Below are 27,762 nucleotides of genomic sequence, written 5' to 3'. Positions count from 1 at the left end.
AGAACCCGGACCTCGAGGATCCCGCAGCCGAGCTCCAAGAACCCGAGCCTCGAGGATCCCGAAGCCGATTTCCAAGAACCCGAGCCTCGACAATCCCGCAGCCGAGCTCCAGGAACCCTCGCCTCGACGATCCCGCAGCCGAGCTCCAAGAATCCGAGCCTCGAGGATCCCGCAGCCGAGCTCCAATGACCTGAGCCTTGAGGATCCCGAAGCCGAGCTCCAAGAACCCGAGCCTCGACGATCCCGCAGCCGAGCTCCAGGAATCCTCGCCTCGACGATCCCACAGCCAAGCTCCAAGAATCCGAGCCTCGAGGATCCTGCAGCCGAGCTCCACGAACCCGGGCCTCGAGGATCCCGCAGCCGAGCTCCAGGAATCCTCGCCTTGACGATCCCGCAGCCGAGCTCCAAGAATCCTCGCCTCAATGATCCCGCAGCCGAGCTCCAAGAATCCGAGCCTCGAGGATCCCGCAGCCGAGCTCCACCAACCCAGGCCTCGAGGATCCCACAGCCTAGATCCACGAACCTGGGCCTCGAGGATCCCGCAGCCAAGCTCCAAGAACCCGAGTCTTGACGATCCCACAGCCGAGCTCCAAGAACCCGAGCCTCGACGATCCCACAGCCGAGCTCCAGGATCCCTCGCCTCAAGGATCCCGCAGCCGGTCTCCAGGAACCCTCGCCTCGACGATCCGGCTGCCAAGCTCCAAGATCCTGAGCGTCGACGATCTCGCAGCCGAGCTCCAGGAACGGCGAGCCTCGAGGATACTGCAGACGAGCTCCAAGAACCCTCGCCTCGACGATCCAGCAGCCGAGCTCCAAGAACCTGAGCCTCGACGATCCCGCAGCCAAGCTCCAGGAAACCTGGCCTCGAGGATCCCGCAGCCGAGCTCCAAGAACCCTCGCCTCGACGATCCAGCAGCCGAGCTCCAAGAACCTGAGCCTCGACGATCCCGCAGCCGAGCTCCAGGAATCCTCGCCTCAACGATCCCGCAGCCCAGCTCCAGGATTCCTCACCTCGAGGATCCCGCAGCTGAGCTCCACCAACCCAGGCCTCGAGGATCCCGAAGCTGAGCTCCAAGAACCCAAGCCTTGACGATCCCGCAGCCGAGCTCCAGGATCCCTCGCCTCAAGGATCCTGCAGCCGAGCTCCAAGAACCCTCGCCTCGACGATCCCGCAGCTGAGCTCCAGGAATCCTCGCCTCGACGATCCCGCAGCCAAGCTCCAGGAATCCTCGCCTCCACGATGCCGCAGCCGAGCTCCAAGAATCCGAGCCTCGAGGATCCCGCAGCCGAGCTCCACCAAACCAGGCCTCGAGGATCCCACAGCCGAGCTCCACCAAACCAGGCCTCGAGGATCCCACAGCCTAGCTCCACGAACCCGGGCTTCAAGGATCCCGCAGCCGAGATCCAAGAACCCTCGTCTCGACGATCCCGCAGCCGAGCTCCAGGATCCCTCGCCTCGAGGATCCCGCAGCCGAGCTCCAGGAAACCTAGCCTCGAGGATCCCGCAGCCGAGCTCCAAGAACCGGATCCTCGAGGATCCCGCAGCCGATCTCCAGGAACCCTCGCCTCGACGATCCCGCAGCCAAGCTCCAGGAACCCTCGCCTCGACGATCCCGCTGCCGAGCTCCAGGAACCCTTGCCTCAAGGAATCCGCAGCCGAGCTCCAGGAACCCTCACCTCGACGATCCCGCAGCCAAGCTCCAAGATCCCGAGCGTCGACGATCTCACAGCCGAGCTCCAGGAACGGCGAGCCTCGAGGATCCCGCAACCGAGCTCCAAGAACCAGAGCCTCGAGGATCATGCAGCCAAGCTCCAAGAACCCGAGCCTCAATGATCCCGCAGCCGCGCTGCAAGATCCCCAATCCTCGAGGATCCCGCGGCCGATCTCCAAGAACTCGAGCCTCGAGGATCCCGCAGCCGAGCTCCAAGAATCTGAGCCTCGAGGATCCCGCAGCCGAGCTCCACCAAACCAGGCCTCGAGGATCCCACAGCCGAGCTCCACCAAACCAGGCCTCGAGGATCCCACAGCCTAGCTCCACGAACCCGGGCTTCAAGGATCCCGCAGCCGAGATCCAAGAACCCTCGTCTCGACGATCCCGCAGCCGAGCTCCAGGATCCCTCGCCTCGAGGATCCCGCAGCCGAGCTCCAGGAAACCTAGCCTCGAGGATCCCGCAGCCGAGCTCCAAGAACCGGATCCTCGAGGATCCCGCAGCCGATCTCCAGGAACCCTCGCCTCGACGATCCCGCAGCCAAGCTCCAGGAACCCTCGCCTCGACGATCCCGCTGCCGAGCTCCAGGAACCCTTGCCTCAAGGAATCCGCAGCCGAGCTCCAGGAACCCTCACCTCGACGATCCCGCAGCCAAGCTCCAAGATCCCGAGCGTCGACGATCTCACAGCCGAGCTCCAGGAACGGCGAGCCTCGAGGATCCCGCAACCGAGCTCCAAGAACCAGAGCCTCGAGGATCATGCAGCCAAGCTCCAAGAACCCGAGCCTCAATGATCCCGCAGCCGCGCTGCAAGATCCCCAATCCTCGAGGATCCCGCGGCCGATCTCCAAGAACTCGAGCCTCGAGGATCCCGCAGCCGAGCTCCAAGAATCTGAGCCTCGAGGATCCCGCAGCCGAGCTCTAAGAACCCAAGCCTCGACCATCCCGCAGCTGAGCTCCAGGATCCCTTGCCTCAAGGATCCCGCAGCTGAGCTCCAAGAACCCTTGCCTCGACGATCCCGCAGCCGAGCTCCAGGAACCCTCGCCTCGACGATCCCGCAGCCGAGCTCCAGGATCCCTCGCCTCGACGAATCCGCAGCCGAGCTCCAGGAACCCTCGTCTCGACGATCCCACAGCCGAGCTCCAGGAACCCTTGCCTCGAGGAATCCGCAGCTGAGCTCCAAGAACCCTTGCCTCGACGATCCCGCAGCCGAGCTCCAGGAACCCTCGCCTCGACGATCCCGCAGCCGAGCTCCAGGATCCCTCGCCTCGACGAATCCGCAGCCGAGCTCCAGGAACCCTCGTCTCGACGATCCCACAGCCGAGCTCCAGGAACCCTTGCCTCGAGGAATCCGCAGCCGAGCTCCAGGAACCCTCGCCTCGACGATCCTGCAGCCAAGCTCCAAGATCCCGAGCATCGACAATCTCGCAGCCGAGCTCCAGGAATGGCGAGCCTCAAGGATCCCGCAGCCGAGCTCCAAGAACCCGAGCCTCAACGATCCCGCAGCCGAGCTCCAAAACCCGAGCCTTGACGATCTCCCAGCCAAGCCCCAAAACCCGAGCCTCGACGATCCCCCAGCCGAGCTCCAAGAACCCGAGCCCCGACGATCCCGCAGCCGAGTTCCAGGAACCCTTGCCTTGACGATCCCGCAGCCGAGCTCCAGGAACCCTCGCCTCGAGGAATCCGCAGCTGAGCTCCAGGAACCTTTGCCTCGACGATCCTGCAGCCGAGCTCCAGGAGCCCTCGCCTCGCGGATCCCATTGCCGAGCTCCAAGATCCTGAGCGTCGACTATCTTGCAGCCGAGCTTCAGGAACGGCGAGCCTCGAGGATCCCGCAGTGGAGTTCCAGGAGCCCGAGCCTCGATGATCCCGCAGCCGAGCACCAAGAACCCAAGCCTCAATACCGAAGACCCCAGCCTCAACCCATGTCATGTTCTTGCCTGTTTGTTGGGTCCGAGCCCGAGGCAAGACCCAGGTTCTGTGTCCTTGTCCAGTCTCGGGCTCGGAGTCCAAGCCTTGTCTCCTAGTCCGTGGTTCCTAGTCCTGGTCCTGCTTTCCATAGCCCAAGTCTGCTTTCTTGTCCCTGCTCCTTGCCTGAATTCTGTCTCGTCCCTACCCTGGTCAAGTCCTGTTCCTTGTACTTCAGTGTCTGTGTCTTGCCTTTGGGTCCATTCCCAGCACCCCCTTGTGACAATACCAGCTTGAAGCTGGGCTAGCAGCAAGTTTGTTGACCAATATAGTTGGATTAAATTTAGTTATCTGATTTTTTTTATCTGTGACACCACTCACATTATTATAGTGTTTGCTTAAGTGTTAATGATAAGAAATCATTCTGAAACTGTACAAAAGATATTTGTGGCATTGTCTGATTTGTGTAACAAATTTATTAACATAATGAGTAAAGCAATGTAAATTTAGCCTTGCCTGTATAGTATTGAACATTGTTCATTTCCGATGCTTTTGCAAAGGTTATTTGGGTAAAATAACTTATTCCATGTTTTCTTTTAAACAGGGAAATTTAAGTAATCCTATCTCACCGGCAGTGACATAAGATATTATTTCCATATCTATTTTACGCACCCGGATGATTCAGATTTGTGATATCTACCTCAACTCCACTGTGTTGACTTTGCAATGTAATTGAGACAAACAGGAGCCTATTAAAAGCTACATAGTAATTGTTTATTGTCCTCTGAATATGTTCATACTACAACAGCAAACACGAGTGAGTAAACGAGGGCAGGTGTTGTGCTTTTATGTAAGCTGCAGACAGATCAGTCACTGAAGGATGAAAAGGTCATCAAGCACAGCTCGCCAGCTTGTGTTTAGCAGGAGGAAGCAGAAGTATTGGAAGAAAAGATGACTGAAATGATCCTTTCACCAGAGTTGTTTCTTTACCATAGGGGTTCTCGAAACTATTTTAAAAAGCAGATGGAAAAAGTTCAGTGAGGCAAATAATTTACTTATATATACACATACACACAGTCACTCAATGGCCACCTTTTTTAGATACCACCTGTACCTAACAAAGTGGCCACTGAGTGTATGTTCTGCTGCAGTGGCTAATCTACTTCAAGGTTCAAGGTGTGTTGCAGCTTCAGAGATGCTCTTCTACATATCCCTGTCAGCTTGAACTAGCCTGACCATTCTCCTTTCATCTCGCTGATTAACACGGTGGTTTTGCCCACAGAACTGCCACTCACTGGATGTTTTTTTTGTTTTTACCACACCATTCTCTATAAACTTTAGAGACTGCTGTGCATGAAAATCCCAGGAGATCATCAGGTTCTGAGTTGGATAATCAGCCATGATCATAATAAATGGTGGTGCAGGCTCGAAGGGCCGAATGGCCTACTCCTGCACCTATTTTCTATGTTTTCTATGTTTTCTATCAGTTTCTGAGATCCTCAAACCACCCTATCTGGCATCAACAATCTTTCCACTTATTTGTCAGGTTATTTGGCCATGGCATCAAGATAGTGGATCAGGGCAGGTTATTGGTGATATTCAGTCCTGACTAGATATATAGATGAAGGCTTCGGTCCATTTTCTTTGTGATATTGTCTAATAGCTCCTGCTGTGCATGTAATATCTGAGAACACTCTGTTCTTTGTCCTTTTTTAAACTTCACTTTAGCCCAAGAATTATAAGGTGGTTGTGCTTCCTCTCATGATATATAATTTCCTTTCTCTCTCGAGCTGAGTTTCTGCCCGTGAGCTGACAGACCAATAGATCATTGACTTTCCTTTAGGAAGGTTGTGGACAATCCTTTTTGGAACAGTTGTCAAGGTGCTGCCAGCCAGCACTTGGTACAGCTCACTGGCTACTGATGAAAGTAATAGAAGTGGCTGGATCATTTTGTGGGTGAACAATGTACATTGTTAACTTGGAGGACAGAGTGACCAAAATTGCACAGCTGAGAAGGTATGAAGGATATGCATATCTATGCTTTCAATTTATATCTGTTCCCATTCGCTCATTGACCAGATAACTATGTTCATAGCATGTCCCTATGTTCATCCCAGTTTCACACTACCAGTGATATCTACCCTTCCTAGAGCATAACCAGCTTCCTTGGTCTCTTTCCCAGTTCTGATGAAGGGTCACAAAACATTTGCTGCAGCACTTGCAAATTGTCCCTAACAGTCTACATAGGGATAAACATTACACTTTGTAGATATGTAGATTTACATTTACTGAGCTGTTCAGGTGAAGTGTGGCAGACACAAATATAATCATCTCAGTACATACAAATTTTCCCTTTAAAGTCGTGAATTCTTTTAACTTGTACAGAACTGTCATTTCTGCAAGAAGCTGTCATTACAGTGAAACAGGTTTACTCAGGCAGTTTCCACTGTTGTTCTGTGAATGAGGTCACTGGAAAGAAGTACTGGTAGACATGAAGCAGCCTCTTTATTTGTCAAAACATCACAAATAAACTGACAGCCTTAGGAGTCACAGAGGGGAAGGGGGGAGGAAGGAGAAGAGAGGAGGGGAGGAGAGGCAACAATCACTCTAACACCACTATAAATATGGAATTAATCACTTATAATGAGAATTATGAAAAATACATGTATTTGCATCTATAATTTTAATGTATTGCTTTATATCTACAGCTCGACTTTTTGCATGGCAGGGCAGAGGATACAGTACACGCTCTCACTTATCTGGTAGCTATGTTTTTGTGTTACAGTTTCTTACTGTCTCTTCCTTTTAATTCACTTCTTTTGTCTTCTGCTTCATTATCGGCTTAGTTTTGCTTTATTCCTCTTGGGTGAGAGGTGGCCAAGAGTTTGGTAATGAAGGTTGACCCCTCTGATGCCCTCCTTTTAGCTGTTCAAGTGCCCGCTCTCTATTCCTCTTCTTACTGCAGTTTCATTACTGGAATAATCCATTCAGTCCAAGTTCCCATTGCTGTCTTGTTTTACTGTTGCTTATTTCACCTTTTAGTTTTCCAACATTCAACCCACTTCAACCTGCTTCCCATAAAGCTGATTGGAAAAAGCTAGAGATCTTCACCTTCAATTGGTTCCTTCCTTGCTTCCTACTATCTTATTTCTCATATCTAACAAAAAAAATTAAAATTTGGAGAGTAATTATATATCTATATTTTTCCACATCTGTTTGACTTTTGTCTGTCTCATGGGATTGGGAATGAAAATCTCACATACATATATAGCCTTGTTTATTTCTGTAAACACAACTTTAATGACTCTATTGCTCTCCCTCACAAACCCTGGCCCTCCAATCCTGAGTTTATCCATCTTCTCTTGTTTTAGTTCACTTTATAAGGTCATTGTACTTGGAATTTTTGTAACAAAAATGGAGGATTTGAGTGTAACTTGTATTGAAACATACTTTAAAGTTGTTAGATTCACGGCACTTGTGCAGTGGCTCAGAATTCTACTGCAAATTTGCCTCAGGTAGGCTCACAGAAATGAAAATTTGTTAAAAAGAAAATGCCAGGGGCCCTTATAGACTTTAGAGTTTGAAATGTTTTAATATTCCAACATTTGCAGAAATTAATTTCAAGAGAGGTTTAGCACTAGCCCAACACTGGACAGGGAATGAGCCAGTGGCCAATTGCCAAACATTTTGTCTTGGAGAGCCACAAAAGAACAGATCTGAGGTCATTTGTAACAGCTGCTGTGAGAAATAGGTCAAGATCAAGGCTGGGAATCGGATTTGAATTGGGACTGGACCAGAAGAAAAAATAAGCGAAGTGTGGGTAAGATATTGACGCTAAATATATAAAGGAACAAAGTGAGCATCTGCCCCTTCAAAAGTACTTCTGATTTGACATTATTGGTTTATACACTTAATTCAGTGAGGAGGTACCTGATAAAGAGGCTATTGAGTGTCTTTCTGTATGTTTGTGGTCTTCTGCTGCTGTAGCCCATTCTTTAAGTGGGCTACAGCACACACCACTGTTGTAATGTGTGGTTATTTGGATTACTGTCACCTTTTTGCCAGCTTGAATCAGTCTGGCCATTTACTGAACTCTCTCATTAACAAGGTGTGTTCACCTACAGAACTACTGCTCACTGGATGTTTCGCACCATTCTCTGAAAACTCCAGAGACTTGTGCATGAAAATCCCAGGAGATCAGCATCCGACACCAACAATCATTCCATGGTCAAAGTCACTTAGATTACATTTCTTCTCCATTCTGATGTTTGGTCTGAATAACAACTGAACTATTCGACTATGTCTGCATGCTTTCATATATTGAATTGCTGCACTTGATTGGCTGATTAGATATTTGCATTAACAGACCTAATAAAATGGTCACTGAGTGTAGATTACCATGCATAAGTGTTAGTAAAATGGTTTACTCTACACAATAAAATTTGACTTTTTTTTTCATTTTTCATTGATTGCACCAATCTGGAGCTCATTTCAGTAGCACCTTTCAGTGGAGTAGAAAAGCACAATTGAGGATACATAAAGTGAGCAAAGTCTAGTTCCTACAACTGAAGATTTTGTTGTCACAGACTGTATTATCCAATACATAGCTAGAAATGTATCAGATTGGAATACCTCCTGAATTTAATTGCATTGGTGTCAAAGGAATGGAATTTCAAAAACAGTTTAACAAGTGCAGCACTATAATATTACAATTTTAATTGTAAGGCTTGGGGATAACTATCTAACCCAAAGATTGCTTATGTAAGTAATCATTACTATTGAAATTGGATGAAACGCAAAGTCTTCGGGGTACTGCAAGTCTGTGAATTTGCTGGTGCTTTGCTCACGCTTGTGTGCTTGGTGGCGGATGCTGATGCTTTTTTTTGCTGGTGGGGGGAGAGGATTGTTGTTTGCTGCTGCTTACGCATGGGGGGGAGCTGGGGGGGAACTTTGGGGTTCTAATATTTAACTGTCGTTCATTCTTTGGGGCACTCTGTTTCTGTGGATGGTTGTGAAGAAAAAGCATTTAAGGATGTATATAGTATACACTTCTCTGACATTAAATTATACCTTTGAATCTTTGAACCCAAGAGAAAGTCTGAGGCAGGAAGCTATAAAATAGAATAGGCAATCCAAACTTACAACAGGTATAGGATTAGAACAATATTTTCTGTTCTCACTCTCATCTTCATATATATCATTTTATCAAAATTTTGTTTGCATTTTGACCTCTCATATTTCAAAGATAGTGGAACAAAGCTAAAAACTTTAGAAAGGTACTCCATCAGTGCAAAGGGATTATGATGAGATTAGAGGCTCACAGCACATATACTGTACATTAAGAATCAGGGCAGAAAGGAAACTGCTACAGAAACTAAGTGGGTCAGGCAGCTTTGCGGACAGAACTTGTTTTGGGTTGAGATTCTTCATCCGGACTGAAAGATCGAGGGGAGATGAGATCAGAGGAAGGGCTGGAACAAGAGCTAGGTAGAACCAGGGATGGAAGAGTGACAGGTCAATGAAGGAGGGAAGAGTTGAAGTAGTGACAGAGTCTGGGAGGTGATAGGTAGAGGCAACAAAGGGTGGTAGATGATGAAATCTGATATGAAAGGAAGGAGGAGCATTGAACTAAATAATGGAAGTTGTGTGGGCAGATGGCTTGGCTAGATTTGCAGCCAGTTCTGGAGAACAAGTCTTTAGTATTACGGCTGGGTATTGCTTGGTCAGTGCTGTCCATTGCTTTTGATGTCACTGAATTGAGTTGTCTAAAGACTGGCCTCTTTGACACTACAGATGGCAAGAAGAAATGGCTAAGGTATAGAATGAAATGGAGACAGAGAAAAAATAACGAGGAGGAAGAGAAGGAACAAAAAAAACAAACAAATGGAGTACATTTTCACTGGTTTTATTTGATGCATTTTCAATTCATTATTTGAGATAGATTGATGTTTAGGATGGTTGTGAATATTGGTAGCTTGGGTTGAGGTGTTGGACGTCGTGGTGTTCACCGAACTTGGCAATTATTTTGCAGACGTTTAGTCACCGGCCGAGGTAACATCCCCGGTGCTCAGTTGTTAGTGTTTGACATTCTCTGACACATAGGCACATAAATAGCTTTGTGAGCTAGCATTGCAATTGTTTTAAAAAGAGATGAACATAGTTATTTTTCATCACACAGGAGACAAACTGAAGCAATTCACCTCTCACAGAAACTTCTGAAATGTGACACAGAGATTTGGTGTCTTGCCCCTTGAATAAATTCTGAGACCACATTCAGTGAATTGCTGTGGTGGCTTGAGAGTTGCACTTCCCTAAAATAGAATAACAGCCATGAGTGAACTTGCATCAGCAATCATTAGAATGAATTTGGAATTAGCCTCACTTAATCCTGTCTGCAAGAGGGTTTACCTTCTTATTGTTTTACGGCAATTTATTTAATGCATTAAGCTGAAGTACCTGAAGGTGCAAGGTCTGGTTGCAGTGTTATTGTTGAAAGTCTCCTATCCTGACCTTGACAAGATTCTGACCGAGCAGATAGGATAGAAAATTACATACTTGCATAGGGTGCAAAGCATTGACCATCTCCAGCAAGAGTCATCCAACAATTTTCCCTTGACATTCGGCGGGGTTACCATTGGCAGATCCTCCACTATCAACATGCTAGGGATCACCACGGCCAAGAAACTGACCTTGACCAGGTGCCTAATTACTCAACTCCTTGTTTTTCTAAAGGCTTTCTATCTTCTCCAAGAAACAAACTGAGGATGTGGTGTGCTCTAATTTAATAACGATACGTTTTAATGAAGTGCACCTACCATACAATTTGAGATTTGGGTGCATCCAGCAATGTGCCTTGAGTTTCTAATTCCTATAATATCTTCCAGGATAATAATATATTTTGTACCAAGATTCAAATTTAGAATAGAATTAGGAATAAATGATAAATTAGTCAAATGTGGACATACTGCATGTGGGTGCAGCTCCTGTCCTCACCTTTATGGATAATAAACAGGGGTAGAAGTTAATGAGTGGAGTTGGAGAACAGAGCCACTGACCTATGAGAAAAGGTTAATCATACTTAGAGCCCTAATGTAGTGTAAATTAAATATAATACAAGACGTTTGAAGAAACAAATTATATTCAAGTGTATTGCCGTATGCACAAGTACAGTGTGAAAATGCAATAAAAAACTTACTTGTAGCTGCATCACAGGCACAAAGCAGATTTCACAAGAAAACATAAAGTATATACAATTTTTACAAGAAAGAACACAATAAAAACAAATTAAAACAAAATGAAAATCAAAGTTCACAAGGACAAAGTTCACAGGAATGAAAGGGTTATCATACGAGGAACGTTTGATGGCTCTGGGTCTGTACTCATTGGAATTTAGAAGGATGAGGGGGGATTTCATTGAAACCTTTTGAATGTTGAAAGGCCCAGACAGAGTAGATGTGGAAAGCATGTTTCCCATGGTGGGAAAGTCTAGGACAAGAGGGCACAGCCTCAGGATAGAGGGGCGTCCATTTAAAACAGAGATTCGGAGAAATTTCTTTAGCCAGAGGGTGGTGAATTCGTGGAATTTGTTACCATTGGCAGCTGTGGAGGCCAGGTCGTTGGGTGTATTTAAGGCAGAGATTGATAGGTTCTTGATTGGACATGGCATCAAAGGTTACGGGGAGAAGGTCAGGGAGTGGGACTGAGGAGGGGAAATACGGGATTGGCCATGATTGAATGGCAGAGCAGACTCAATGGGCCAAATGGCCTAATTTTGCTCCTACGGTTTTATAAAGTTGATTTTAGTGCAGAGTGGTCAAAGTGGTCATATTGTTGCTAAACTGTAGTGATTAGGGTTTTGCCAGTGGGTTCATGAACCGAATGGTTGAAGGGAGGTAGCTTTTCTTGAACTTGGTGGTGTGGAACTTGAAGCTTTTTGTATCTCCTGCTGCAAGGAGATGGCGTGGTTTGGATGGTGGAGATCCTGGATGAAGCAACACCTGCTGTAGATGCTAACAATGGATTGGATGTGCCCATGATGGGCAGAGCCTGGTATTCTCTGCAGCTTCTGAAATTCTTATGCATTTGAATTGCTGTACCAGACCATGATACAATCAGTCTGGACACTTTCAACAGTACATCTGCAGAAGTTTGTTAGACTGCTCTGTGCAAACTGAAAATAAAGATGTGGGTGCATTTTTCTTTTGATTGCATCTACAGTATGTACTGGGCCTAGGATACGTTATCTAATATGTTAATGCTTTATGGTCTCAATGGTATGATCAATGAACATAGATGAGAAAGAGTTGGTTTAATATGTATCAACAATACTTTGATATTATTGTTAAAAAGGGCTTCTCCACTCCAAAGTTGATAAATGGTATCAAATTTAAAAAAGGTTGAGAGGATCATGAAGGAGAATGTGAAGATTGTTACCAGTGACTGTAGCCTTATGGATGGAAACAGCAGTTCCTAGTTCTGAACACATGAGTATTGGACAATGAGTAAGAGGTGAGGGTGAGGTAAGATGATGAGTGGGAATTGGTTAATGGAATATTGTCTCAGTGCAGAAGGTCAACTAGCGATTAATTATGAGGAAAACAATCTCTGAAATAAGGAAAAGGGGAAGGAATTTTCATTGGTACTTTTCTCATTGTTGTTCTCTGGCACTTCTTTAGGTGATGGATGGAGTGCATATTCCAGTAAATAGGATTGGTATTGAGAGATGTCGTTTTTCCTTCCCACAACATAAAGGTTCGGAATACTTATACACATATGAGAAAAGCAATGAAAATCAAAAATAGATTTTGTGCATATAAGCTATTGAGCAAAGTTTAAATACAAAGATAAGGAGAAGAGAGTCACGATTTGACCTCAGTGTAAGCTATGGCAGCACTGGAATTCCAAAACAATCAGCGTAACCCTTGGCTCTTCAATACTTGGCTAAATGTACACTGACGTCAGATTAGCATAGGAAAAATAGATCTGCATAACCTTTTGAAAACATTCTACTGTAAGTGGATAGGTATTAATAGAAAACCCAATATGGAAGCATAAAGACCACTATTAATTCAAAAGCTCATTCTTACCTAGGGAGGAAAACATTTCCTCTTCACTTTAGTCTTACTCATATTGTTCAACGGTTGATAATGCAGTACAAAACACTTACAAGCGCATAATGGGTATAAATGAGATATTCTCTTCACAAAAGATCTATCTAAAATTCATTTTTTAATGTATAAGTTTAGTTGCTCTGTTTGAGTTAGAGAAATATTGATTAAAGGACACTGTCATTTTATTTTTGGAGAACTTGCATCAATGATAAGGGAACATCAGAGACTATAACCTTGAAAATCAAATGTCAGATATAAAAAATAGAGTTTCAAAGGTTGGTTTAATATTGAGAATTCATATTGTGAAACCTTGTTTTGTCATAATGTGAAAATAGTAACATGGAAATATTAAAAGTTATACTCTGTGTTGTCATATTCACTTGCTGTAAGATAATCTCACTACTTTATAGCTTAAAGGTTCTTTAAGGTTGTCATAGTTGGGGGAGCTAGTGGTGATAAGCTCCCATTACCTATTAATTGCTCCCAATGACATGCATGTCAAATAGCCCCTGACAACCAAGTCCAGCTCCTGGCCTTCATGTGCAGCTTAGCTACTAAGGCTTGCAGAGCCAATTGCTTTGGGCAGATGGGTCTCATCAGTTGTGGTAGGCAGCTCATCAATGAGAAGGAAAATTCTGATCTCAAACCTCCACTTATGTGGAAGGCTTAGTCCCCAAGGAGATCCTCTCTTGAGTTCAACACTGACTGGCAACTCCTAAGATGTTGCTGGTGCCAGACTGTTTTGGTCTATGCAGTTCCTTTGGATTCATCAGCTGTGCAGAGGGGGAGTCTGCTACATTGACTTGCTGTCCATATTGTACTGCCCTGGCCTGCATACTGGCTTGTGCATCAAGTAGACAGCTTGGATGCACCATCCATAGTTGACCCTGACCAACAGAGGATCTCAGTAATTGCTTAAACCATATTCTAATAGAATGCTTAATTTTTCAGGTACAAAAATTGACTAGTTGTATGCAAATACTAATCCAGTAGAAACTTTGTGCACTTCTGAATTCCATCATTTACATATTCAAGTACCAATCATATTTCAGGTGTTAATAAAGGCCAATAATACTTGAGAATTAGTAAAATAATTGTCTAATAGTAAGTGTTGCCCTGGAATCCTTCATTTGCATCTGTATCTTGTCTTGCTATGCTTGGTGATCTTGGTTCCCATGCTTGAACAGAAAAGCCGCACATAGGGGATTTAGGCTTTCAAGGGCCTTATTCAGCCTGGATGACCGCACTATGTCTGCACACTGTCTCAGTCAGCTTATCATCATGACTCTTACCTTACTTCTACATGCAGAAAAGGCTGTACGAAGGGAAGTCCAGCTGTCAGAAGTTTTGTTCAGTTTGAGACTGCGCAATCTTTGCACTTTTTTTCTCTCTGCACACCATTTTAACTTTTGTCTTGCTGCAACTTCGCAGGAGGAGGAGATCAGGATGAAGGGTGGGAAGAAGAGGAGATGTGTTCAAAATTCTGTACTTGTAGTCTGTGACAAGAATACACATAGATTACGATGTAGCTGTCCTGTGCTGGCACCAGTGGAATCAGCAGTTGGTCTACCACCTGTCTTCAGGAGAGAGAGAGATAAGGAAAACAATGGAGCAGCATTTGGAGATGTGTAATGAAGGGAAGGAGAGCTGTCAAGAGCGGCTCCCCCTTTGAACCCTGAACTGTTTGAAGTGATGGACAGGCGATACCCCAGCAGGGGGATAAAAAGGGACAGGTTAGCTGAGGCAGGACACACATGACACCCGAGGTAACAAGACCCTGGAAGCGGTGCGTCTCTCACAAGTCGGTGGGAAGTACCGGGCCATAAACGCACAGGGTGGAAAGACACGATCGGCGGGAACCTGGTGTGTGTCCACCCTTGCCTGAGTGCCAGGTTCAGCGCAGGGAAACGATCGTATCTGGAAACGGAGGGGTCACGGTCGGTGACCTCAGATGACATCACAAAGGACTTGCCCGAAAGCTGACTGCAAAGGTCTGTCTGGAAACCTTGAATATTCATTCGTTTGCTCTCTCTCTCCTTCCCCCCCACTGTCCATTGCCACGGCAGCGATTACTACGAACTGAACTGAACTAAATTGAACTGAACTTTGCATCACTTTGAAACTGGTCATTTACCCCTAGACAATGATTAGAGCTTGATTAATCCTGTTATCTTAATTCTGTGTACATGTGTGTTTATCATTGCTGAACTGTTGCATTTATTATCCTTTTGATTAGAGTACTGTGTTGCTTGTTTCTTTAATAAAACTTTCTTAGTTCTAGTAATCCAGACTCCAACTGAATGATCCATTTCTGCTGGTTTGGCAACCCAGTTACGGGGTACGTAACATAAGTAGGGTTCTCGTCCGCGATTTTGAACGCTAAATTTGGGATGGAGTAAATTGATTGGGTCAAAATTCCCGAAAGAAAGAAAAGACAAACAGCAGAAATAGAGGCTGAGGAAATTATAAAGGCGCCGACCTTGGAGGCATTAGAGGATGCCAGGAAAATGGAATTGGTAGCTGTGGCCAAACGGTTGAATCTTGCTAAGGGGAAGTCAACAATGAGGAGAGAGGAGATACACAGAGCTATCGTAGAGCACTATGTATCTAAAGGTGTGTTTCCCCAAGGTGAGCTGGAGGTGGTGTCTATTGAAAAACCTGCTGGAGACGCGGTACAGGTGCAGCTTGAAAAACTGAGACTCGAGCACGAGTTCGGGTACGACAGTTAGAACATGAAGAGAAGCAGTTAGAGAGGCGGGAGAAAGAGAGAGAGTTAGAAAGGCAGGAGAAAGAGAGAGAGTTAGAAAGGCGGGAGAAAGAGAGAGAGTTAGAAAGGCGGGAGAAAGAGAGAGAGTTAGAAAGGCAGGAGAGAGAGTTAGAAAGGCAGGAGAGAGAGTTCGAAAGGCAGGAGAGAGAGAGAGAGAGAGACAGCTGGAGCGAGAGGAGAAACAGAGGGAAAGGGAATTCGAGCTGGAGAAGTTAAAGATAAGGGCAGAGCAGGGGCCCATGCCGAACCAAGGTGGAGGGTTCCGGGCGACCCAGGAGGTTAGGCTGGTTCCCCCATTTGACGATACCGACGTGGATCGGTACTTTCTCCATTTCGAAAAAGTGGCTATAAGTCAGGACTGGCCGAGGGATAAGTGGGCTGTTTTGCTTCAGCGTGTACTGAAAGGGAAAGCCCAAGAAGCTTACTCAGCTTTGTCCGCGGAAGATGCCCAGAGGTATGAGGTGGTGAAAGAGGCCATCCTCAGGATTTATGAGTTGGTCCCGGAGGCATACCGGCAGAGGTTCCGGAATGCGAGGAAGCAGTGGGACCGCACGTACTTAGAGTTTGCCCGTGAGATGCAGACATATTGTGAGCGTTGGTTTGCCTCTAAGGGGTAGAGGGGGATTATGACAGACTGCTACAGCTGATCCTGATTGAGCAGTTTAAAGGTTGTGTCCCTGAGGGTATGAGACCCTACCTAGATGAGAAAGAGGCAGCCACGTTAGCCGCAACTGCTAGGTTAGCGGATGAGTATGCGTTGACGCATAAAATGAAGTTTGCCCCGAGTAAAGGCTACCAGAAGGGTAGTCAGGACGGCGGGGAGATTCCGCCGGAAAAGTCAGAAAGTAAGCCGGGGACTAGTGAGAAGGATAAGGTAGACCGGGAGCAGTCTAGTAGGAAGTCTCCTGGGGTCGTCTGTTATAATTGCGGGAAAGTCGGACACTTTGCGTCCAGGTGCTTTGCCCCAACGAAGGAGACCGGAAAAGGAAAAACGGCGATTTTGACTGGCTGTATCGAGCTGGTAAACAAACCGCTAGGGAAGGACAGGTCTGCCAAAGTTCAGGAAGGGCGCGAGAAGTTTATCTCGGCCGGATTGGTGTCGGTGAAGGAGGGGTTAAAACCAGTTCCAGTGCGGATCTGGAGAGACACGGGAGCATGTCAGCTACTAATACTGAAGAGTGTATTAGAGTTTAGCTCAGAGACTCAGACTGCGGAGGTCAAGATCAGAGGTATTGGAGAAGGGGCAGAGACAGTCCCTTTGCACCAGGTAGACTTACAAAGCAACCTGGTCTCTGGACTAGTCACGATCGGGGTGAGGTCCGAGTTACCGATGAAAGGCGTGGAAGTCTTGCTCGGTAATGACCTCGCCGGGGGAATTGTGTTCGAAGCAGTGAGATTGACAGGTCAGCCTGCCAGCATTGGGGCCCCGCCCATGGACTCACAGGTTCATCACGGGACCGCGGTAGTAAATTTAGCTGAGACATTTCTGCCAGCCTTGTACGAGAAGGGGGTAGAAAGTGAAAAGAAGGAGTGTAGTGAGACAAGAGGTAGTGAGGGAGCTGGGACAGACGTAGCAGTAGCCAGGAAAGAACTTTGTGCAGATGCAGGAGCGAGACGAGGGGCTGATGGTTTTGGCAGAGACAGCTCTCTCTGACACAGACTTAACAAGGGAACTAGAAGGCTATTGTGTAGAGGAGGAAGTGCTAAGGAAGCAAGGGAGACCAAGTGCCGTGCCCGCAGATGAGGAATGGGGGGTGGTGCAAGAGAGTTATGGGGATGAGGTTTTTAACCTGGCCCACAAGGTACCCCCCGGTGGACATTTTGCGGTACTGGAGGGAACAGTTGGTGGAATCATGAAAGAGGTTTACCGGCTGCCCAGGGGGAAGGATGTTATTGATTATGACCGACGCGAACTGAGATGGTCACAGGCTTTTGATATGCTAACAAACCTAGTCGGTGTCAGCGCGGAAATCAATGAAGCTAGGGTCCCCCGATAAGAGAAAAAAACCATTTTGAAAAGATGAGTATGGTATCGACCAGATGGGAGAAGGCTATTGTTTTGGCCAGGTCTGCTGATAAGGTCTCTCCCTTAATCCCCGAACAAAGCGACTCTTTAGGAGAAGTAATTAAATGACTCGCACCCGTGTGTTTGATTGTCCCAAGGCGATGCAAAGAACTGGGACGTTGGGTGGTGTTGTTATGCTAGGTCAGCCTAGCGAGCAACAACTATATAGAATGAGTAATTCAGTGACGAAAGGGCTGACGAACACAGAGGTGTGTATTGGCAATTTAATATGGCTGTCTGAAGCCAGCTTGATAGTGAACCTTGAAAAAAATGAGTTCGGCCACACGAAGGTCACTTACCTGGGAATTGTGGTGACACAGGGACAGCTGGCAGCGATGCAAGCTACAGTGCAGGCTATCGCTGACCTCCCAACCCCGACAGACAAGAGGGCCCTCAGAAGGCTCTTGGAGATGGTGGGGTACTGTAGGAAGTTTTGCAATAACTCTGCGGTCACTATCCCTCCCCCTCCTACTAAGCCCTTGCGAGAGAAAACTAAGTCGGAATGGGACGACCCTTGTTATTGTGGTCCGGGACAAAACCAAATGAGAGGTTACATTGATCGCAATTCATCAGTGTTTTTGGCCACTATGAAGTCTGCTAAGTTGGAGCCTGGTCTAAGGGATTATTAATAACATATAAAAGGAACGGAAAATGTGATTGCTGACTGTCTGTCAAGGTGTTGACAACTTCAAATTCGCTGTATTAGCCAAATAGCTGATAAAGATGTATATTTGTGTATATCAAATAATGTATTCATGTTTGTAATTTTTACCCCCGGTAAAAATCCTTAAAGGGGGGAAGTGTGACAAGAATACACATAGATTACGATGTAGCTGTCCTGTGCTGGCACCAGTGGAATCAGCAGTTGGTCTGCCACCTGTCTTCAGGAGAGAGAGAGAGATAAGGAAAACAATGGAGCAGCATTTGGAGATGTGTAATGAAGGGAAGGAGAGCTGTCAAGAGCGGCTCCCCCTTTGAACCCTGAACTGTTTGAAGTGATGGACAGGCGATACCCCAGCAGGGGGATAAAAAGGGACAGGTTAGCTGAGGCAGGACACACACGACACCCGAGGTAACAAGACCCTGGAAGCGGTGTGTCTCTCACAAGTCGGTGGGAAGTACTGGGCCATAAACGCACAGGGTGGAAAGGCATGATCGGCGGGAACCTGGTGTGTGTCTATCCCTTGCCTGGGTGCCAGGTTCAGCGCAGGGAAACGATCGTATCTGGAAACGGAGGGGTCACGGTCGGTGACCTCAGATGACATCACAAAGGACTCGCCCGAAAGCTGACTGTGAAGATCTGTCTGGAAACCTTGAATATTCATTCGTTTGCTCTCTCTCTCCTTCCCCCCACTGTCCATCGCCACGGCAGCGATTACTGCGAACTGAACTGAACTAAATTGAACTGAACCTTGCGTCACTTTGAAACTGGTCATTTACCCCTAGACAACGATTAGAGCTTGATTAATCCTGTTATCTTAATTCTGTGTTCATGTGTGTTTATCATTGCTGAACTGTTGCATTTATTATCCTTTTGATTAGAATACTGTGTTGCTTGTTCCTTTAATAAAACTTTAGTAATCCAGACTCCAACTGAGTGATCCATTTCTGCTGGTTTGGCAACCCAGTTACGGGGTACGTAACAAGTCTTAGTCAGACTATGGCTTCTTATTGTCGTGGATCTCCTTGGCATTAGACCAGGAACTTGTTCTGTCAAGGCTATGTTAAGTCTGTTGTGCAGGGGCTACCCCAGGTTAAAAAAAAATGACACACAGGCACCTTCCACTTCCCAGTAGAAGCCAGTCATCCTCTATCCCAAGGGAATGCCAAAGAAAACGCTAAAGTGATCTGACAAATCAAGGAGGATGCTTTTGCAATCTGGCCAATAAGCTGGATACTGTGCATTGGATTAATTACAAAATTCCGTTTATGGTTTTCCATGCCTTTAAGGATTAGGATTCCGTTTATGGAGACATAGCTTCTATTTGTTTTTGCTAGTATATTGAGAGTTAGGGAATAAGGCATAAAGTACTCTTTAGAAAAGAGTACTTTTTTTCGTAAAGTTAGCTTAGCAGCATTGAGAAAAATGACAATATTTGTGGGGTGAGTAAAATCATTCAAACTGGACAATTCCTGCCACATTTACTGGGCTTTGGTTCTTGAAATAAACGGGGAAGTTTGCTAGACTGGGGGAAGAGTCAAACTCCAATTTGGCCATATATGCACAAGCAGCTAGTGAACTTGCATTCTTAACATTTCAAACTTTGAAATGGAGGACCTAACTTCTCAATTATTTCTCCTCCTACTAGCCAAAAATACTTCTGGCAACCAAGGGATTACATTTTCTTTACATGCATGCAAAGGATGAATGCTTTCTCACTGCTCACTATACAACTCCAATAACTGCATGAAAATGTCCTCTCATCACTTTGTATTGGATATCTTTTATTAGAGTACTCATCGTTTTATCTCCAAGTATTCCAAGTGTTCTCTCTATTTTCAAATGACAGTACTGTAGTCTACGAGTAACTATTAAAAAGGATTTCACACTGTGGCAGGCTAGACAACCTGCAGTACATTTGCTGCTGTAGTCAGCAAGCAATTTAACTAATGGGGTTGGAGGCCATTCAGCAAATGGATAAGAAAGAGCTTTGTGCCAATCAAAGGAGGTTAGGATTTGCTTCAGCTTTGTCTTTATACTTCTATTTAATATTTAATCAGTATTTAACAGGCAGTCTGGCTCCCTTGTGCTATGGAACATTGTTGCCTTACTGTACCCACTTTTATTGGTTATAGATGCTAAACCATTGGATTGGACCTTGCCGGAAAATGCCAGCAGTTCTGCATGGAACACCCAGAACTTTTCCGTATGATGTAATGAAGTTTGGGATCCCCATGCAATTGCAGAAATCCCGAACATGCTGCCCACTCTTTGCTGGAGTTTTGCTGACTGTGCTCCACTGCTTATGGAAAGCATCTGTGAAGTGCGAACATCCTACAACTGCCCAGCACTTACACTGGGAAATCTCTCACCTCAACTGTGGAGAACAGAGGCAAAGGAGAAGGGTAAGTATTATGTCATTTACAGCTTTTTGAATTAATTGAACTTAAAGTATTTCTAATTGTTTATGTGTTCTAGGTACTTAATTTATGCCAATTTTATTCAGAAACATAGAGTTTCACATCCTTGAAAGCTGGCTAAACTGGGAATATAGCACAGTCAGCTGACATTTTGTTCAGCTGTTGTATGTGGGTGGGACTTGCTCTGAATCTTCTGCCCTCCCCGCCTGCCCTACTTCCCTTGATAAGCAGACTTTATACTTCAGGACCTCACTATTAGTGCCTGGACAGCCTCAGGGAGTGAAGGCATCTATCAGCAATAGGTAGAATGTGTTCTTACCATGTAGATTAGAGGTGAGTGTGGATGGCTTGGCAAGGAAAATAAACTTTGGCCAAAAACTGTATGTTTTGTTATGAGGATGACACCAGAAACAATTTTATATTCAGCAAACTACAGCCCTGCTCTAGCTGAAACAGAAGTGCTGGAAAAACTCAAGGATTGAGCTAAATTCCAAACCACTGCCTATCTTATCTTGTCATCCTGTGAGACTAGGATGGCAAATATGTGATTAAAAGATATGTGTTAGGAATATTTTAACAGAGCACAAAATTAACGTATATAATGCATCACAGTTTATCCAGAATCAAATATCAAAAAGTGATGTGGTACTCACTGTGCAGTGATCTCAAGTTCAATGCATATTTTGATGACACTTCCACAAAATTAATTTGCACATATGAAGCCCATCAAAATGACAGGTGTGAATTTCATTTGTGGTCTGTTTCACAATAACTTAAAGGGAAGCTGCTTGACTAGACTGGACTATATACTATAGCATTGGCAACCTCATACACACCATGTTTTTTCCTTCTCACTGTGGCCTTTAGAACCATAGAAAACTACGGCACAGAAACAGGCCTTTTGGCCCTTCTTGGCTGTGCCGAACCATTTTCTGCCTAGTCCCACTGACCTGCACATGGACCATATCCCTCCATACACCTCCCATCCATGTATCTGTCCAATTTATTCTTAAATGTTAAAAAAGGACCTGCATTTACCACCTCATCTGGCAGCTCATTCCATACTCCTACCACTCTCTGTGTGAAGAAGCCCCCCCCTAATGTTCCCTTTAAACTTTTCCCCCCTCATCCTTAACCCATGTCCTCTGGTTTCTTCCTCCCCTTGCCTCAGTGGAAAAAGCCTGCTTGCATTCACTGTATCTATACCCATCATAATTTTATATACCTCTATCAAACCTCCCCTCATTCTTCTACGCTCCAAGGAATAAAGTCTTAACCTATTCAACCTTTCTCTGTAACTGAGTTTCTCAAGTCCTGGCAACACCCTTGTAAACCTTCTCTGCACTCTTTCAACCTTATTAATATCCTTCCTGTAATTTGGTGACCAAAATTGAACACAATACTCCAGATTCGGCCTCACCAATGCCTTATACAACCTCATCATAACATTCCAGCTCTTATACGCAATACTTCGATTAATAAAGGCCAATGTACCAAAAGCTCTCTTTACGGCCCTATCTACCTGTGACGCCACTTTTAGGGAATTTTGTATCTGTATTCCCAGATCCCTCTGTTCCACTGCACTCCTCAGTGCCTTAGCATTAACCCTGTATGTTCTACGTTGGTTTGTCCTTCCAACGTGCAATACCTCACACTTGTCAGTATTAACCTCCATCTGCCATTTTTCAGCCCATTTTTCCAGCTGGTCCAAGTCCCTCTGCAGGCTCTGAAAACCTTCCTTACTGTCTACTCCACCTCCAATCTTTGTATCATCAGCAAATTTGTTGATCCAATTTACCACATTATCATCCAGATCATTGATATAGATGACAAATAACAATGGACCCAGCAGGCTTTCTTCAGGCTCTTTAGGACTTCAAAGTTCAAAGTAAAAAATTATTATCAGAGTACACTCATGCCATCACATTCAACCCTGAGATTCTTTTTCCTGTGGGCATACTCAGCAAATCTATAGAATAGTAACTGTAAACAGGATCAATGAAAGAGCAAGAGCACAGAAGAAAACAAATTGTTGAAATGTAACTACAAACATATAGCAATAAATAATGAGAGCATGTAATAACAAGATAAAGAGTCCTTAAATTCAGATAATTGGTGGGAACATCTCAGTAGATGAGTATAATTATCCTCTTTTGTTCAAGAGCCTGATGGTTGAGGGGTAGTAACTGTTCTTGAACCTGGTGGATCTGGTGGCCCCGATAGAGAGCAATCTAACCTCTTCCATGATTCTTTCATGCCTCTAACTTTGATACTCCCATGTTGATCATGACTCTCCCCTTGACCCAACCTAACTCTTGAATTCTTGATCTCCACTGATTAAAGCTCTTCTATTCCCACACATCTCTCACTTCACAAACTGTGAATGCGCTGTTCCCAGTATTTCTATTTTTATTTCAGATTACTGGCATCTGCACTTTTTTTTTCCATGAACATACAACTGCTGGGGAATTGCAGAGAGAATGGGTAGTGATTTTTGTGTTCAGAAAAAGTTGTTGCCAATAAGAAAGCTAGTTTCTGGCTGCAACTTTGTCAAATGTTACTGACAGTACTCTTAGAGTCCTATCGTCCGATGAAAGCGTTACATAGACGATCTTCCATCACTTCTATTACACTAATTTGTGGACACGAGTGTGACTGCTGAAGGAACAGACACCAAACATTAGGGGTCTGTGCCCTTCCTCAATGAAATAAGTGCACGATGGGTTTTGGAGCGAGACTGACCTCTTAAGTTTTTTTAGGTAACAATAATGAATGGGATCTTTTCTTTCGAAAATAATCCGGAATATCTGAATAATACTATGGGCCACCATCATTTCTTTTACAACACTAGAACGCCTCTCTTTTTGTAACATGAACTTAACGTGTTGTGAAATGTCCCTTCCATTACATCACTGGTTCAGAAATTTTCCAGTGCATGGTGAAGTTGCACGTTCTCCTTCCAGCGTGAAAAACGTGCTGTTTTGAGGAAATTATTCCATCCCAGTAACAGGCATTGACATAGCAAAAGCGGAAAGAGGGGTTTCATTTCAGTGGCAATAACAGGGCGAGTGTTCAGACAATAAAGTTCAACTTTTGTTAAATAAATTGACACCTAGCTTACTCGTGATCAACTTACCAATATAATCAGTGGTGGCATGCTATTGTGGAGACCATTCGGCCCGACGACTCTGCTACCTCTTGAGCATGAGGGTCCCGCCCTCTGTAAACTGTCCGTCAGCCCCCGCTTCTATAGGAAGAGGTACAGTCGACGTTTCGGTCCGAGACTCTTCGTCAGGGTCTCAGCCCGAAACGTCGATTGTATCTCTGCCTATAGGTGCTGCCTGGCTTGCTGCGTTCACCAGCAATTTTTATGTGTGTTGCTTGAAATTCCAGCATCTGCAGATTTCCTTGTGTTTGCGTCAGCTCCCGCTACCTGCTTACACTGAGGACAATTTACAGTAGTCACTTCATCTACCGGTGCATTTTGGAGGTGTGGGAAAGAACCGGAGCACTCCGGGGAAAAGCACGCACTAAAGTCGAGAACGTGAAAGATTTACTCGGACAGAGCCGGAGGGCAGGATCGAACCCCTGTCACTGAAGCGATGAGGCAGCAGCTCAGTTTGTTGGCTTCCGTGTCGCCCCATGGTTGGGAGTCTCAACTGAAATATTTCCGTTCTTTCCATTCTATTTACAACAGTTGGAATCTTTCTATTACTAATTATTTTCATCTTTCCACGTTGTGTATTAGGCTTTTGAAATTGGTTCGGCATTTCCCTCAGTTTGTTGGTGATCTTTTTTGTCCCGATATTTACATTTTGGTTACAAATGTGATCATTTTCGGTGATGACAATGAGATATTTGCATTTCACATCGCGATGATTTACGCGAGCTTCCCTAGTTTTCTTGAAGGGATACAAATTAAAAAAGTCTGCGCAACGATGACTATGAGAGCCTTTTGGACCGCTTTCCCCGAGCATGGTCTCTTAGGTTTAATATAAGTCATTCCGAAATGTGAAAAATGCACCACACATTGAATGACAGCGAAGTCGCCCTTGCAGTTGTGTCGTGTTGGTGAACCGAACGATTGGAGTACTGTATTAGGCATTGGGAAACCTTTGATCTATTCTTTGCGCCAGCGTTTTAAACAATAATGTAAAGCACAGCGCGTGGCAAACAATGCAACAAACCAAAGAATGATGGCGACGGAACCAGTTCAATAGACAGGGAGAAATTAAAGCGAAAACATGTTAATAAAGATACAAAAGGCAGGGAAACAGATGTAGCAAGTGCAAGTGCAAAAAGTCTTCGGTACATAGACAGAGCTAGGGTGCCCAAGACCTTCGCACAGTACAGTACTGTATATCATGTCTTTTCAGCTACCAAATAACTGAGCTAGTACTCTCATTTCTGTTTCCTATTTTAACCAATATACAGTACTGAGCAAAGGTCTTAAGCACCCCAGCTGTATATGTGTGTCGAAGACGTTTGCACAGTACCATATAATGAAAAAGGTAAACGACAGGGCAGTTCAGAGATGGAGAAACGACAGGAGCTATCGAGGGGAAATATAAAAGATAGTGAAAGAAACGAAACAGGGTGGGCAGATAGTGACTGATAGTGTTGAATGACAGTAACAGTCAGAATCAAATTCAAATTCAGGAAGGACGGGGGGGGGGGTGTTGATTAAGAAGCCGAAAAAGAGAGAAAGATGATCAGAAACGATGTGGAATAAATAAAGTGGCGGGAAACCGGAAGAAACGGACACGTGAACGAAACAGATGTAAAGTGAAATTAAAAGGTAGCAAAATAGATTTCAAAAAAGCAAAGGGAGACTGAACAAGATGCAAATGCACAAAAAGGAGTGAAAGGTAAAGTAATCGATGAGACGGAGATAGAGAGTGGTCGGTTAATACGAGTTGAAGAGAGACACAAGCGATTCAGATTTCAGGGAATGGTTACAATATTTCAACTAATTTGCGGAGTTATATGATTGCTCTCACTGCAAGGAAAACCTGTGAGATATATATATATGTATTTGTAGTTAGCAACTTGTTAAAACACAAAACAAGTTACTGCACTGAGCTAATCGTCGAACATTTTACTCTGCATATTGACATTCCGGCGTTCAATTCCTGATCTACCTTCCCCTTTCACCGCAGTAAGTGACACGAATCGGTTATTCGCTTTCCGGCTTATATTTTTATACTTCTAACGTCATCCGGCAACAACAGTTTGTTCCAGATTGTAAATTTAATAGGGTGAGGTGTAGAGGGTGGATGTTGATCAGATCCTACCCCCCACCCCCACCACTGCCCATCCTCCCGGTGCCCTCCGCTTGGGCAGTGCGGATGTTGTAAAGATGACGCGAATCCTCCCTGTTTGCCTTTTCCTTGGAGATTAAGAGGAGTTGGGGCGGTGGGCGGCGTGGCATCGGTTCCCCGGTCGGGTATAAATAGCAGAGCGCAGCAGTGGCGAGCAGAGCAGGAGGAGGCAGCAAGGCAAAGGGGCAGCTGAGTGGGGCGAATAACAGGAGAAACAGAGTGTGCGACAGGACAGAAGTGTGGGCGCAGTGTTAGGTCGGTCAAAGCTAGGGAACCAGACAGGAGCCACTAGGAGCCGGACAGAAGAGCGCATCGGATCGTGGCATCATGTACTCTTACAAGAACGAGGGACCCAGGAGAGGACGATCGTTTGAATCCATGAACTCCAACTTGGACGAGAAACTTCTAAATAACGAGGTTAGTCGCTTGAAGTCGATACGTCAGGTGAATGCGTCAGTTGTCGCCTGCAACACAATCTCATTATTTGAATAGGAAGGATTTGAAACTATTTTGGGGCGTTCGTCAAGATAAAGGTTGAATGTGCTTTGCCAGTTCTGTACTCTGCCTATTCCTTTAGGTGGGCAAAAGTTACCGGCCGTGGACTCCCTGTCACCAAGCTGAAGAAAACGTATACGGAATAAATGTATCCCTAGTGGGGTAATCCAGAGAGAAGGGTGGAAAGGCCTGAGAGAAGAGCGAGCATGCACAACAGTATTAGGCTAAATGTAGAGGGAAGCGCAGCGAACACGTAAAACGGGTTTTTGTTTAGCGTTATTTCTAAAATTACTCCGAGCGTAGCAATATTTGACGAGAGCAAGAATCTTTTTGTGTGTTACGTGTCATTTTATTTAACGCGCTTGGATGAGAATAAGCTGAAATAATGAGGAAGTTGGTGATAAATTGTGAGCTTTTCGATATAATTTTTTTGTTATTGAATTTATCTGGATCTAATAACCAATTGCGTTTTTAGGATACATATTCAGGATTCACAAAACTTCAAATGGATTCCCAACCCCCATTATCGGTCGCTTTCCCTCCTTCCTCCTACAAAAATATTTTGGCAGTCGGTTCCGATATCCTTATCATCCTTATAAATCTGAATTGTCCAGCTCAGGCTTCTGTCCAAGAGTGAGAATTTCTGGGGTTTAGAGAAGTTCTTTGGGTCGCAGTGATCTTGAAATATTACGACCGTGTAATCCACCAACAGGCGCTTTGACAGGATTTGAGAGGAGAGAGTCGGAATCCTCCATGCAAATTTAGATACAGTACTGACAAATACCAAATTCTTAACACACTGTGTTATTAACTAAAAGAAGAATCGGTCATCCAGTGATCATACACAAAGTTTCGCCAGAAATTTACCAAAAACTGAAAGCATCTCAGTTCCCTGAGTCTGGCCCATTGCCATGGCGATTCTACTGGCATTAAGGTATTAAGCAAAGAGATTTGTGCAAATCGATCCCCGCTTACTTTGAAGGTCACAAAATTCTACCTCACGCTTTCGTTACTTGGGTGCAGGCTGCGATATTTGAGGCTACACCATTAGTCGCTAAGTGCGAATAGGGATTTTTTAATTACTGTATTTCGCCTTGTTAATTAGACATAAAAGAGTTGGGAATTGGCGGCGTAAACATAGCGGTGGAGTTTTTTTTTTGATATTAGTTATTAAATGTTGACACCCCAAACTCACTTTTAGGTGTTTGTCTCTTGCCGCTGGAGCTTCATAGAGACGAAATTATTTAATCCAACGTCCAGAGAGCCTTGTTTATTGCGTATTAACTAAAGCCAGCTATTCATAGCC

At 45.2% G+C, this 27,762-nt stretch overlaps 1 protein-coding gene and 1 long non-coding RNA gene across 3 annotated transcripts in view; one reads left to right on the top strand and one right to left on the bottom strand.

Annotated features, from left to right (window-relative positions):
• Window positions 1–4,394: 4,394 nt before the first annotated feature.
• Window positions 4,395–27,747, bottom strand: LOC140205117 (uncharacterized). The gene is made up of 4 exons (XR_011887759.1): window positions 27,652–27,747; window positions 14,020–14,223; window positions 9,818–9,928; window positions 4,395–4,624 (listed from the first exon to the last, which is right to left on the bottom strand). It is a non-coding gene; the product is annotated as an uncharacterized lncRNA (long non-coding RNA).
• The window catches only part of LOC140205116 (tryptophan 5-hydroxylase 1), a 29,901-nt gene continuing 28,251 nt past the window's right edge, over window positions 26,113–27,762 (top strand). For both annotated transcript variants that reach the window (XM_072272324.1, XM_072272323.1), the window contains exon 1: window positions 26,113–26,378. In XM_072272324.1, coding sequence (XP_072128425.1) covers window positions 26,289–26,378 — 90 coding nt within the window. In that variant the 5' untranslated portion in view covers window positions 26,113–26,288. The remainder of the gene's footprint in view (window positions 26,379–27,762) is intronic.

This window comes from Mobula birostris, chromosome 11, assembly GCF_030028105.1.
Source record: "Mobula birostris isolate sMobBir1 chromosome 11, sMobBir1.hap1, whole genome shotgun sequence".
NCBI classification, from domain to species: Eukaryota; Metazoa; Chordata; class Chondrichthyes; order Myliobatiformes; family Myliobatidae; genus Mobula; species Mobula birostris.
Note: the sequence above shows the minus strand (reverse complement) of the source record. Positions and strands in the feature narration are given on the sequence as shown.